General features: G+C 37.3%; 1 protein-coding gene across 6 annotated transcripts in view; it reads left to right on the top strand.

The window, feature by feature from the left end:
• DYNC2H1 (dynein cytoplasmic 2 heavy chain 1) overlaps positions 1-14,791 on the top strand; it is a 413,209-nt gene that overhangs the window by 340,201 nt on the left and 58,217 nt on the right. For all 6 annotated transcript variants that reach the window (XM_072611238.1, XM_072611237.1, XM_072611242.1 and 3 more), the window contains one exon: positions 970-1,059. In XM_072611238.1, coding sequence (XP_072467339.1) covers positions 970-1,059 — 90 coding nt within the window. The remainder of the gene's footprint in view (positions 1-969; positions 1,060-14,791) is intronic.

The following is a 14,791-nucleotide window of genomic DNA, read 5'->3' as shown; positions in this document are numbered from 1 at the left end:
TATAAAACACAAGGAAGTTTGGTCATTGACAGTTGATGGGGTCAGGAAAAGTTTCATGTATAAAATAGTTCTTGAGCTACTTTTTAAAGGAAGAAGAGGACTCCATAAGGTGGTGGTAAGGAGCTAGTGTGTTGCATATGTGTAGAAAAGCCAGGGCAAAAGCACGGAGGTGGGAGGTGAATTTTCCTGTGTGAGAAACAAAAAGAAGGCCATTTTGGATGGATTTTGCATTATGTGTTTAGGAGAAGAATATCCACTGAAGCTGGAAAGATAGGTGAGAACCAGGTTGTGTGGAGTTTTGAAAGCTAAATAGAAGAGTTTATATTTTATCATAAAGGAAATAAGCCACTGGAGTTAATTGAGTTGAAGAGCTACATGGTCATACTGGTGTTTAAGGAAAATTAATTTGGCAATAGCTGTGTATGATCTCTATTGGAGTACAAAAATACTTGAGGCAAAGAGACAAATCAAGAGACTATTTCAATAATCTAAGTGAAGCTTGATGAGGGGCTGAATGGAAAGAAGTGGTCAGGTGGGAGAAAGATTGTGAAGGTAAAAACTATTGTGTTTTTAATGAAATAAGCCCATAATAGAAGGCCTTAAGATGCTTTTCCATCTATAATATTGCAGTAGATAGAGCACCAGTGCAGAAGTGAGGAGGACCTGAGTTCAAATCTCACCTCAGACACATGACACTCTGTGACCTTTGGCAAGTCACTTAACCCCAATTGCCTCATCCTGGGTCATCTCCAGTCATTCTGATGAATCTCTGGTCACTGGATTCCCATGGCTGTGGAGGAGAAGTGAGGCTGGTGACCTGCACAGCCCTGCCTCACTAAAAACAAAGTCAAGTGCAAGTCATGTCATTATTTCTCTGATGGCATGGTGGTCTTCGGCAATGAAGGACAAACATACATTGAAATCAGATATTACTAACAGATTAAATTAATTATGACTTTTTAATTGCAGTGTCCTCTAATATGGCAGAGCAAGTGGGAAGGCCCAGAAGATCCCTTGCAGTATCTGAGAGGTCTTGTAGCTCGTGCACTTGCAGTACAGGTAAAATTATATTCTTTAGTTATTTTCATTGTGTGAATGTATTAAAACAGGTCTGTTAGGATCTAAGAACCACCCTAACCAGTGGCACAGATGAATTTACTAAATAACACTTTAAAAAACATTCTTTATATAATTACATACGTTTTCATGCTTTTTGTATAATTACATACGTTTTCATGCTTTTAAAAATGCATGTGTTGGACTCAGTGTCTTAGGAAAGCTTTCACCTGCTGGCAACTCAACTCTACATTATGGTTCAAAAGAGATCTTTTTTCTATGATAACAAAGACCATCTCCTTTTCAGACATGTATTACAGTGGGTAGAAAGACTCTATTGTCAAGGGGCTTACTTTGAGTGATTGTGACTTGTCTACCTCTTTCCCTGAGCAAGCACCTTTGAGGTGGTGATGGTGGGGTGGTGATCAGATCTGGAGGAGGAGAAAATAGAATCCCCTTATCCAATATAAGAAAGAAAGTACTTGGGTAGTAAGGACAATTGTTAAACATTAGAAGATTAGGAATGCCATGTTTCAAGCTAGTGAAGGCTGACAATACGGAATCACTAGACCTTCAGGGCAGAGGAATTGGCATGAAATAAACTCAGGCAGAGCGTAGCCAAAGCCCCACTCAGAGCAAGAGAAACTGAGATATAGTGAAGAGAGATACTCAGCAGGTAGAGAATAACTGCACTGATTGGGTAGCTGGACTGTATTTTCATCAGTTCCAAAGAGACTACTCACCGAATTTACTGCTCACCAAGAGATTTCTGTTAAGTAGGAACAACACTGCGATTTCATAGGATGCGCATATGTATTCTTTTCCTACAATATCTGGAATCCTTTTCTCACTTGGCCCTTCGTGTCTATTTGTAATTCTCACAAGAGAAATAAATCATATCCTTATGCTCCTTGAATATTAGGGATTCCAATGGCAAGGATAAAAGGGGCACTGATATATTTCTACATGGGCAGCAGAAAGAAACCAAGGAACTAGATAGAGCTGGTGGGATTTGCTAGGGCTTCTGAGAAGACCTATATGCATATTAGGATTATTAGAATCTTAAATGAGAATTTAGTTCTTTGACTCCTCCTGTCTTATTATAAAGGCAAAAGAAATAGGAGAGAGTGTTCTTTCTTGTATAGTGTGAACAGAGTGGAGGAATGGCATCTATGTTAAGAGGTTGTTTCTGTTTTTTGTTTTTGTTAAGGTTATTTTTGTTAACCACAGTTGAGGAAGATTTCTAAAAAGGGATAGTTTCACAGGGTGAATAGCCTTTCACCTGCCCCAAGTAGCAGAGATCAAATGGTTCCTGGCCAAGTCAGAGCACAGCGACAACTTCCTTGTTGCATGTCAGCTGGTAGCAAGAAGATATCAAACAGGGTCCGAGCAGACCTGCCCAGAACCAAGGAATATATGCTTTCTCCTACTGTCCAAGAGTAAGCAGAGCCAGTACAGTCTTCAATGCCCAATGAGAATCCTGTTGCACATAGTTAATGTTGAAGTTTGCAACTGTACATTCACATTGTATTACTGATAATTATTGTTGAAAGTAACAGGCACCATTTTTAGCATTATGGTGCTAAAACATTCAACATGTGAATGTAAAGGAAAGAGAAAGAGAATGCTATTATATGGATTATCAGTGAACACTTGGCATTGGTGCTCCTGAACCACCTTCTTGTGGTGGCATTTTATAGCCTATAGAAGAATAGTGGTTTAAGAGCATAGTGTTAAAATTAACAGAGTAGAACCAGAAGAATGTAGTTCTTCCTAAAGTTGTTGGTTGTAACATGTCATATGTGCTCATTTAGTACTCTTCCAATTTAGAATACAAGTAGTGCTTGGAAAGGCCTTAGATATTATCGTGTCCAATTCCCTCACTTTCTCCATGAGAAAATTGAGGTCTAAAGAAGATAAATGACTTGGTTGTTGTCCTATAGCTAGTTAGTAGTAAAACTGAAACTAGACCATATGTCTCTTAATTACCAAGGCATTATTCTTTCCACTAGACAGTGACCTCGATTTTCACTCAGTTCTTAAACCGTTGCAGACTGGCTTCCACTCTCACCGCTGAATGACTGGTATTGCTCTCTGCAAAGCCATCAGTGATCAATCTCTTGACATCTAAAACCTCTGGCCTTTCCTCAGCCCTCATCCTTTTTTATTGCTCTGCAGTTGTGGTTGTTTGGTTTGCATTGTTGAGCATGTCTTCCTTTTGGATAATTTCTTTTCCCTGGATTTTCATGACACTCCTTATGGAAACATCTTGTTTCCTTTATTAGATAGTTTGTCATCTACTCCAGAAAGCTGCTTTCTCTTTCCTTAGGGCTGAGTAAACTCAGTGCACTCTCCTTCATATTTGAGAAGGAGTGAGGAATTTGTCACTATAAGGAGAGATTTTGTGGAGACAGCACAAACCACTACAGCAAAGCAAGAATAAATAAATTAGCAACATGGTTGGGTGGGGGGAGTGCAACAGGGTGAAGTGAATTGGAAACATAGCCTTTTGTTGAGTTTTTTTCTTTCAATAGGGATTGTATTGTTAAAAGATATTTCTCATCTTGTTTCTCTAATTTTCATTTAGTGCATTTCTTATTTTGAGATAGTGAGACTGAAACTTAGACTAAGACATAACTTCATACTTCACCGTCTTGATAGAAGTCCCCCATAAACTCTTTGCACAAAGCTGATTCTGCATCTTAGTTGAACCTTTCTCAAATGTTATTCTGATCTGTTATCCAGGCTCATTCATCCTCATTTTCGGCTAACATGAAAACTGCCAACAATAGTAGTGCAGGCTCCCACATCCACTGGTAGATTCTGTTCAGCAGCAGAAATAACTCACATGTTCCACCTCCAGGATAGTCATTGAGATTGTAGACAGCTACCTGCAATGCACAGGTGCTGCCCCAACTATCTCGATATAGTAGTGCAAGAAAGTTTTTAACCCTTCATGGAAAGCTTCCCTTTGTTGGTCATCTGATCTGCCTATGCTCTAGCTTCCCTAGAGTTACTTAAAAAACAGTGACCCTGAATGTGAAACTGCACTGAATAGTTCACGTTGGATTTATTCTGGTAGTGGACCTGACTGCTGTGACATACACTGACTGAATCTCACATTCGTTCAGTTACTTGCCAAGTCTTGTTAATTCTATCTCCTAACATTGCTTACATCTTGTCTCTTTCTCTTTAATTCACAAAGCTTCTACCTTAGATCAAGCCCTCATCACCTTTCACCCAAACTGTTTCAGTAGGCTCCTAATTAATGTATCTGCCTTCAGTTTGCTTCTGGACACTAGAGAGACAAATCTGGTCTTACATGTTCCCATACTGGTATGTCTAAGATAAGCAGAGATTCAGAAGTGGATCCTAAATTAATTGGATGACCAGTATGGTTGTCACTGTGAGGGGTTTTTTCAGGCCTCTCTGGTTTGACCTGTATCTAAAAATATTATTTTGAGGCTCTGCCTCTGTCAATAGAAAATGCTACTAGATGGGCAGCCATCTTATCTCTTAGCTAAATAAGTCCACATCTCTAGCTTTCTCATATGAAATCTATTCCCATTACCTACTTCTTATTATAAAACTTATAAGGCATTTGGTCTAATTTGTTCCCTTGTCGTTTGACCCTATTTCCCTTGTGGGAAACCAAATTAGGGAGGATGCCTCATTTCTCCTGCATTCTGTTCAGGTCCATAGATCCACACATTTTCCTATATATAAATTTTACCAATTATTTGATAGTCTCAGTAAATTCATATGGGTTAGATATTTTTTCTGCACAGATGTTTTACATTGACTTTCAATCTGAGATGCACACAATACCAGCCAAGCAAAAGAGAGCCTTTCTCCACTGAGTAATTCTCATCTTTCTCCATTCTAGAAATAAATTAATCTCAGTCTCTCTGAATAGTTCTCTTGATTTCTCTTCCAAAGATTCCTCTCCAATAAGTAGCATCACATTCTCTTTCTGAATCCTGAATTTCCATCTTCCTAGACATTATGTTTTCTCTGTAGTTTTGTACTTTCTTTCAACTTTCCAGCACAGACATATCTGAAGTTTCAAAAGTAATTTTATTATTAATACAGTGTTGTATGATCCATTTCTTTTCTGTATCTTAACATTTATTTTGTAGAGTGCTGTTATTTATTTTGAGAGAATCTGGAGCATTTTATATCCTTTTTCTATGGAAACTTCTTTGTACTTTTATATCATCTTTATTAATATTCCTCAAAATATCTAGCATAGTTCCTTATACGTTATGGGAGAAAAGACAAATCCATCTACCTAATGACAGATGGCAAAGAAGTAACTTGTAAGATCTGTTGAAGATGTAAGGAAAGTCGTTGGAAGATCACATCAATATCTGGCTATTACATGCAGTAGAAACTTGAATGCCACATTGACAATTTAAAGGCAGTACATAGAAAGGAATCCGGCAAACAAACATATCAGAAATTTTAGAAACCTTTAATCAGCAATTTAAAGCAAAATTTAAATGCTTAATAAGACATGGAGACCAAGAAGCACAGATAATGAAGTCAGCAATTCACTACCAATAAAAATCTTACTGTAGAGGAGGCTGAAATGAAGAGAAATAAAACAGGAACAAGACGGAATCACCAGAGAAGGAAGAGGAGGGAAAATTTCTGGTCATCTAGTTGGTCAGAAGGAAGAACACATAATTTGTATCAAATTATACACTACCTTTCAAGTGTTCCTTACATTTCCCTCCCCTCCAGATAGTCTGTGTTCTGATAACTCTGATCTACTTGCTTTTTATTCCTCACATACAACAAAAGACCCTCTCCTAACTCCATGCCTTTACCATAGTTACTTCCTCATTCTTCTCCAGTGCCTTCCCTGTTAATTTACTTTCCATTTTCACTGTTTATGTCTCACACAGTAGAATGTGAATTCCTTGAGGACACATATGTATGTATACATACTATACATGTGCATACACATGGACACACACACAGACATACATATTTATAGATAAATAGATCTATTTATTGAACATGATTGATATATATAGTTAGTGAAAATAAGTGGTATGAACTCAGTGATAAAATACAGGAGAGTAGCAGATTGGATTAAATAACAGAATCCAACAGTATACTATTTACAATACAAGAAATACATTTGAAACATAAATACGTAAAGAGATAACTGCCAAGATGGTGGAGCAAGGGGAAGCAGTATAAATATAGTCTAGCTCTCTTCTTAACTACTACAACAACAATCTAGTGAGAATATTGGATTGAGCAGTTACAAGGAAATTAAATGAAAAACTACAGTGGTTCATCTTTCTAGCTTGGCATTACTATTTATATAGCAAAGTGATTACATCGACATTATTTGGTACTGATTAAGATGAAGAGAAAGTCAATCACGAGATACTTATTAAGCACCTACTATGTACCAGACACTATGCTAAATGCTGGAGATGCAAAGAAAGGACAAAACACAGTTTCTGCCCTCAAAATGCTTACAATCTAATGGGAGAGTCACTATTCAAGCAAATATATAAGGAAACCATATACAGGATAAATAGGAAGGAATTAACAAAAGAAAAGCACTAGAATTAGGAAGTATTGGGGAAGGCTTCCAGTAAAAGATGAAATTTTAGTTGAGACTTAAAAGAGGCTAGGTTGATGAAACAGAGGATTAAGAGCATTCCAGGCATGGGGGTAGTTAGACAAAATGCCCAGAGTTGAGAAATGAAGGTTCTTGTTCATGAAATGACCAGGAGGGGTATCACTAGGTTGTTGAGTTTGAAGCAGGGAATATGATTTAAAAAGACTAGAAAGGTAGAAAGGGCCTAGATTATGAAGGGCTTTGAACACCAAATAAAGAATTTTGTATTTTTAAAATTAATTTTTTAGTTTTTAGCATTCACTTCAACAAGATTTTGAATTCCAGATTTTCTCCCCATCTCTCCCCTACATCAACCCCAAGACAGTGTGCATTTTGATTACCCTTCCCTCAATCTGCCTTCCCTTCTATCACACCCCTTCCTTTTCTTATCCCCATCCCTTCTATTTTCTTATAGGGCAAGATAGATTTCTATGCCCCATTGCTTGTATATCTTATTTTCCAGTTGCATGTAAAAGCAATTTTGAACATTGGTTTTTAAAATGTTGAGTTCCATCTTCCTTCCTCCCTCCCCACTAAGAAGGCATATATAGGTTATACATGTGTAGTCATGTAAAACACTTCCATAATAGTCATCTTGTAAAGGACTAACTACATTTCCCTTCATCCTATCTGCACCCCACTTATTCTATTCTCTCTTTTGACCCTGTCCCTCCTCAAAAGTGTTTATTTCTAATTGCCCCCTCCTCTCATTTACCCTTCCTTCTATCATCCCCCACCCCCACTTATCCCCTTCCCCATTACTTTCCTATAGTGTAAGATAGACCTTCATACCAAATTGAGTGTGCATGTTATTCCTTCCTTAAGCCGAATCCTATGAGGGTCACTCTTTCCCTCTTACCTCCCCCCTCTTCCCCTCCATTGAAAAAGTTTTTCTTGCCTCTTTTATGTGAGAGATACTGTACCCCATTGATATATATATGTGTATATATATATATATATACATATATATATATAAAATCCCTGCAACTATCCTAATGCTGAGAAAAATCTCAAGAGTTACAAATATTATCCTTCCACGTTGGAATGTAAACAGTTCAACTTTAGTAAGTCCCTTATGATTTCTCTTTCCTGTTTACCTTTTCATGTTTCTCTTGATTCTTGTATTTGAAAGTCAGATTTTCTATTCAGTTCTGGTCTTTTCATCAAGAATACTTCAAAGTCCTCTATTTCATTGAATGACCATTTTTTCCCTGAAGTATTACATTCAGTTTTGCTGGGTATCTGATTCTTGATTTTAATCCTAGCTCCTTTGACTTCTGGAATATCATATTCCAAGTCCTCTGATGTCTTAATGTAGAAGCTGCTAGATCTTGTGTTATCCTGATGGTGTTTCCACATACTTGAATTGTTTCTTTCTAGCTGCTTGCAATATTTTCTCCTTGATCTGGGAGCTCTGGAATATCCCTAGTTTTCTTTTGGGGATCTCTTCTAGGAGGTGATCAGTAGATTCTTTTAATATTTATTTTACCCTCTGGTTCTAGAATATCAGGGCAGTTTTCCTTGATAATTACTTGAAAGATAATGTCTAGGCTCTGTTTTTTGCTCATGACTTTCGAGTAGTTCAATAATTTTTAAATTTTCTCTCCTGGATCTATTTTCCAGGTCATTTGCTTTTTCAATGAGATTTTTCACATTGGCTGCTGTTATTTCATTCTTATTTTTTCATAAAGTCATTAGCTTCCATCTGCTCCATTCTAATCTTTAAGGAATTATTTTCTTCAGCGAGCTTTTGAATCTCCTTTTCCATCTAACCAATTCTACTTTTTAGGGCATTCTTCTCCTCACTGGCTTTTTGGATTTCTTTTGCCATTTGAGTTACTCTTATTTCGTAAGGTGTTATTTCTTTCAGCATTTTTTGGGTACCCTTTAGCAAGCAGTTGACTTGGTTTTCATGATTTTCTTGCATCACTTTCACTTCTCTTCCCAATTTTTTCTCTACTTCTCTCACTTGATTTTCAAAATCCTTTTTGAGTACTTCCATAGCCTGAGATCAATTCATATTTTTCTTAGAGGCTTTGGATGCAGGAGCTCTGGCTTTGTTATCTCTTTCTGGTTGTATGTTTTGATCTTGTCACCAAAGTAAGATTCTATAGTCTGATTTTTTTTCCTGTTTTTGCCCATTTTCCTAGCCATTTACTTGACTTTTGAACTTTGTCAAGGTAGTTCTCTGCTTCCAGTAAGGATGGGGGGTGTACTGTCAGTTGCTCTGTCCTCCCCACAATCTGTGTGCCTAGAGCTCCAAAAACAGCAATTGCAGCTACCCCTGCTTCTGCTGTGGGCTCCTTCACCCTCTCTACCACCCTGGGTCTGGACCACTGTACTCTCTCACACAGGTCCCACATGTTTTTTCCATTGACCTTCTGATTTGGCCTCAGCGTTTTGGGGTTGGGAAGTCTGGAACCACTATAGGTGCCAGTGATTCAGTCCCCTTGAAGCCTGCTCAGGTCCCATCGGTGCCAGCATAGCCCACACTGGACTGGGCTCTGCTCACAACCTGGTGTGATAAAGGCTTCCTGTTGACTGTCCAAACTGTCTTGGGCTGGAAATTTGCTTCACTCCATCATTCTGTGGGTTCTGCAGCTTCAGAATTTGTTTAGAGTCATTTTTTGCAAGTATTTGGCTAGATTTGGGGGGAGAGCTCTAGCAAGTCTCTGCTTTTACTCTGCCATCTTGGCTGTGCCATCTTTGTATTTTTTTTCCTGGAGGAAATAGGGAGCCAGTGGAATTTATTGAGTAGGGTGATGACGTGATTGATTGGACCTGTACTTTAGGAAAATCACTTTCATGGCAGATGGAGAATGAATTAGAGTGTGGGGGGAGGGTAGGGAGGAGGAATTGAGGAAGGTAAATCCACCAGCAGGCTATTGAAATATTCCAGGAGTAAGGTAATCAGGGCCTGCACCAGGGAGATGGTAGTATCAGAGAGGAGAGGGGCATATATCAGAGATTTTGCAGAGATGAAAAGGCCTTGGAAGAAATTTAATATAGGGAGGGTAGGATGATGAGGAATGTAGGATGACCCCCTCAGTTGTGAGCCTGAGGGACTAGGAGGATAGTGTTGTCCTCTACAGTATTAAGGAGGATAAGAGGGGAAAAGCATTTGGGGGAAAATAAAATGAGTTCTGTTTTGGACATATTGAAGATGTCTGCTGGACATCCAGTTTGAGATACCTGAAAAGCAGTTGAAGATGCAAGATTGGAAGGCAACAGAAAGTCTGGGGCAGGATAGGTAGATTTGAGAATCATCACTGTAGAGATGGTAATTAAGTCCATGTGAGCTGATAGATCACCAAGTGAAGTAATATGAAGGGAGAAAAGAAGAGGGCCTAAGGTAGAACCCTGAGGTACACCTGCGGTTGGATGAAGGAGATTCAGCAAAGGAAATAGAAGAGTGGTTGGATAAGTAAGAGGAGAACCAGAAGATGGTGCTATCCTGAAAGCTTAGAGAAGAGAGTGTCAATGAGGAAAAAGTGATGATGAATGTCAAAGGTTGCAGAGGCTAAAGGAGAATGAGGATAAAGGAAAGAACATTGGATTTGGCAACTAAAAGAACATCACTAACTTTGGAGACAGTGGTTTAGGTGGAATGATAAAGTTAGAAGCTGGATTGTCTAGAGTTAAGAGTGAGAGGAGAGAAAATAAGAGGCACCTATTGTAGATGCCCTTTTCAAGGAGTTTAGCTATAAAGGGAAGAAGAGATATGGAAACAAAAGGATCAAGTGAAAATTTTTTTCAGAATGGAGAAGACATGGGCATGTTTGTAGGTTATAGGGAATGAACCAGAAGACAGGGGAAGATCGAAAATAAATGAAAGAACTAGATTAGGAATAAGTGATCTAAGACAGTTGAACATAGTGGCATAATGTTCAATTAAACACAAAGATCATAACTGCTAGGCTAAGGATTCATTTGTCATCAAAGTAATCTCTGAGCTGTATTCACTATTGTTGGAACAAATTTAGTCAGATTTTACTTTTCTTTTAGCTTTGACTTTAACTTTGGGGGTGGGAGGAAAGTGGACATATTTTTGTGGAAGTTACAATAAAGTATATTCAATAATTGTGACCATTATTCCATATCCCAATGAGAGGGTCTGTTATCTCTCCAGGAATGTTCGGAGTTTGACAAACTGCATTAATGTGAGTAGATCTGGCATGGGGTAGAATCCATGATGGCAATGTGAAGTGACTTAGAGGAATAGCTGGGTTAACTACTTCACCTTAGGGTTCTCTTTTTCACTATCAGTTAATTTTGTATGTGGCAATGTAGACAAATGAGGATTAAATGATATAGGATCTAAGTCTGATTTGTCATTTATATGTCAATAATACCTCGAAGACTATATTGATAATGTATTTTTGTTTATTAATATAATTTTGCTTCTTAATGGGAAGATATTTCCCACCCATTAATAGGCCTACCCATTAAGAGGAGTTTGATTAGGGAAGATTTGTAGGAAGGCCAACACCTTTTGTTAATGAGGCACTGGTTCTCAAGGATTGTGATGCCCTCTGGCTCTAAAAATGTATAAATACTCAGAGGTGAGGTTTTACTTTGGGGCTTAGTTTTTGAAAGAGTGTTTGTGTGCCAGATAAGACTCTGGATAGCTACTAAGCAGTCCCCTGGCTTTGAAAATCCAGATGTTGGCACTTCTCTCCCTGGTAACTGTGTATGTATGTAATGGTCAGACAGCTGGATCTGTCTGTTGATCTGTGATGTATGTATTGCTTATGTCAAACAGTTGAAAGCCATGTCTGTTGATTTTGATTTCTCTGTATTTTCTCTGAAGTTCAGGGTGCTGACTTTTTCTCCTGAACTAAGTGAATGATTATGTGCTTGATGAAAGTGAATGTGGACCCCTCAAAAATTGCTTTCCTTTTTGAAATGCAGATCTAAGAACCTGTGATATAACAGGCCCCTCATCTATGTTGGTATGCTTTCTGTTACAAGGACATATAGAAATACTATTCGTACCAGTGTTAAGTGATGTCAAGACAGCTCATAGATAATCATGAAAAGAGCTTTGGTCTGAGAATCAGAAGACCTGAGTTTGAGTAGTCACTTCCCTGGGTCTCATACTTACCTGTAAAATGAAAAGAATGAAATAGATGATCTTCAAATTCCCTATAATTCTCTAATCTTTACAAGGTTATATCAAAGTCAAGAGAGATGCCTTATGTTTTGTATCTTACTTTTAAAAGTCAATTGACATATATAGAGAGAAGTTTGTTGGGCAGTGGAACAGAAAATAATGCTATGATACAATTGGGAAACTTGTTAGTATGGAAGTGGAGAAAAGTTTCCTGTCACAGTGTTGACCTGGAGTTCTTTGGGTAAGAATTGGTGTTTTTTATAAAATACTTGAAGGACTCACCAGATAAATATTCTTCAGATTATCTTGAGTGTAAATTTTCAGGTATGTCTTCACATGTTATCTAAGTCAATGTGTTCTCTATTGCATTTCTGTGCTTATCATACAGAAAAGTTCAAGAAGAGAGAGAAGCATCAGAAATGTTTTTGACTAAAGAAGTCAAAACATTTTCTCAAATAAGGGTCTTAATGTTTCTAAATTTTTCATTTTTAATACCCTTTGCATTGTACTGTTGTCACTTTTTAAAGTTTTTTATTTTGATTCTCAAAGTAAAATTGAAACTTTGTATATAGAAAGTACAATTTGTTTTGAGCTACATAGTGCTAGTTACCAAGCTTTTATATATACTCTTATAAAATCATTCAAAATAAGTTAATCTAATGTTTGGGTTTGTTATTTTATACATCATAACATAAATTCAAATGCCTTTACAATGTAAAATAAGATAATTAAATTTGTGGAGTGAGTTAAAGGCCCTATGACTGACATGTGACAAATATCATCTCTAACAAAAAATGCAGACTAGATAGGAATTTCAAAGTATGAAATAGACTTATAAGCTGAAGAATTAATAAAAAAAATTCACCATGAATTTCAAGAGAGTTACTTTTTAGTCTAGTGAAATAAGAGGGAAAAGATCTCTTAAATATTCTTCAGATGAATTCTTTATAAATTCCTCCCTTAATTTTAGTTAGTTTCCTGTAAAGGAAAAACTAATGCAAATATTGCTTCTGTATTTTGGTTTTTTATGTTAATTTGTCAATAGAATTATAAAATCATTTCTTTTAAAGCCAACATTCACTATATCATTAGAAATGATCCACGACTAGGGAAAGTTTTCTCAGATTAATATTTATTGTTCCATTATTATAGTTAATAGGGAAGACAGACACCACTTTTTTCTGTCCAGAGTTGAGAAATGGGAAGTTTGTATCATTAGACTAAAATTTATAAAATGTATGAAGTAATAGAAAAATTAATGTAGATCATAGGATCACAAATGTAGAAGTCAAAGAGACCTTAGGGACCTTATAGTGTGCAGTACATTGGAAAGGGTGATGAGTGGAACCCCTTGATCTCATGGTCTATGACAGGGCTTCTTAAACTTTTTCCACTCCCGACCCCCTTCAGCGCTGGTCTAGGGCACATCTCATGAAGCTTGATGTTTTCTGTACTTTCTCTGTGAGATACGTCCTCTAGCCCCTGGCTGGGACATGCACTTTGATGAAATAATGGAGCGATATCTTATTAACTCCAGTGACTGAAGGGTTGTGTTGAAGATGATTAGTAGAGACTGAGTCAGGAGAAGCTGCTCACTCAAAGGGCTATAAGAACTGAGGAAAAACAGAACAAAACAAAACCTGTCAGCTTCGTTTTTGGCATATTCAATGCCTTCTTTTCCTTGCACTTGAAGGAAAGGAGGAAGGGGATTTCTTACCCCTTTTCCTAAGCTACAGAGATGGCTACACACAAGGGTATGTGCTTGTTTAGGAGAGCCTGAATCCCTGACTTGCTTCTTCTGCCTTCTTCCTTCCATAAGCATAGGTCAGTGAATAGTGATCCTGAAAAAACTGTCTTGGTAGCAGCCCTTTTGAATTTGAGAACTGGAGAATTCCAGAGTCAGGTATCAACTGCCCAGGAGGAAGTGATTCCCACTTTTTAGGGGACAAGAAGAATAGCAACAAAATCTTCCTGAAATTTGAAGGGCCAAAAATTTAACTGGCCGTTAAATCTTTGGACTTCGAGTTGTAGAGGCCCTGAAGATCCAAGTTGCTTGTGAAATAACATCTCAAGTCTTTCAGCAGTTCCATGAAGTTGCATTACCTCTCAAGAGAATATAATGACTTTTTTGTTTTTGTTTTTTTGTATTTGTTAATGTGTTTGTGAGATTTTTGTGTTTTAATTTGACATATCTGTTGTTCATTGAGTACCTTTTCTAGAATGGATCCTGTTATCTGCTGTGGGAGGAGTCCCTAGATAAGAACCACGGCTAAGCTTTATCTTAAAGATTTCCACAGAGTTACTCTGGAGTGGGACAGAGTAAGACCTCACATTTAGGGTTAGTCTTCCTGTTCCTCCTTTATGGGAGAAGGCCAGTAGGCTTGGGTAGTAGACTTCCTGGATAACAGACCATTTCACTAAATTACATTAAATAAGTAAGCTTTATCCCTTTTAAGACTGAAAAATAAGTTTCTGATTTCTTACAAGCTACACACATATATCAAATAATCAAAAAGCTTTTTAAAAATGCTTATTATATGTCAGCCTCTTTTCTATGCTCTAGGAATACATATTCAAAGGTGAAATAGTCCTTGCCCTCAAGAAACTTACAGCTTACTGGCATATGCAGAATACATTCATATATATCCGGAATCATCAGACTCAACAGAAGCAATGATTTTCAAAATAGCAATTTCCCCCAGAGATCATGTGCCTGAACATACAATATGAACATATAACATACAGTATGAAGACTTGTTTTGTTCTTTATCATATAAGTTCTATCATCTAAAATTGCTGAATTTTGAATCTAAGATGATTCCAATTCTTCTGAATTATAATAATGTATTCAAAAATCATTATTCTAATTTTCAAAAGAATCATGAAACATATCTAGTCTTTTTAGGAAATTCTCTCATGTGTTTACCAAAGATAAATAAGAGCATAACAAATACACACAATAAAGTACTAAATTAAGC

This window comes from Notamacropus eugenii, chromosome 5 (assembly GCF_028372415.1).
Source record: "Notamacropus eugenii isolate mMacEug1 chromosome 5, mMacEug1.pri_v2, whole genome shotgun sequence".
In the NCBI taxonomy this organism is placed as follows: domain Eukaryota; kingdom Metazoa; phylum Chordata; class Mammalia; order Diprotodontia; family Macropodidae; genus Notamacropus; species Notamacropus eugenii.
This window is presented reverse-complemented; position numbering and strand designations above follow the sequence as displayed.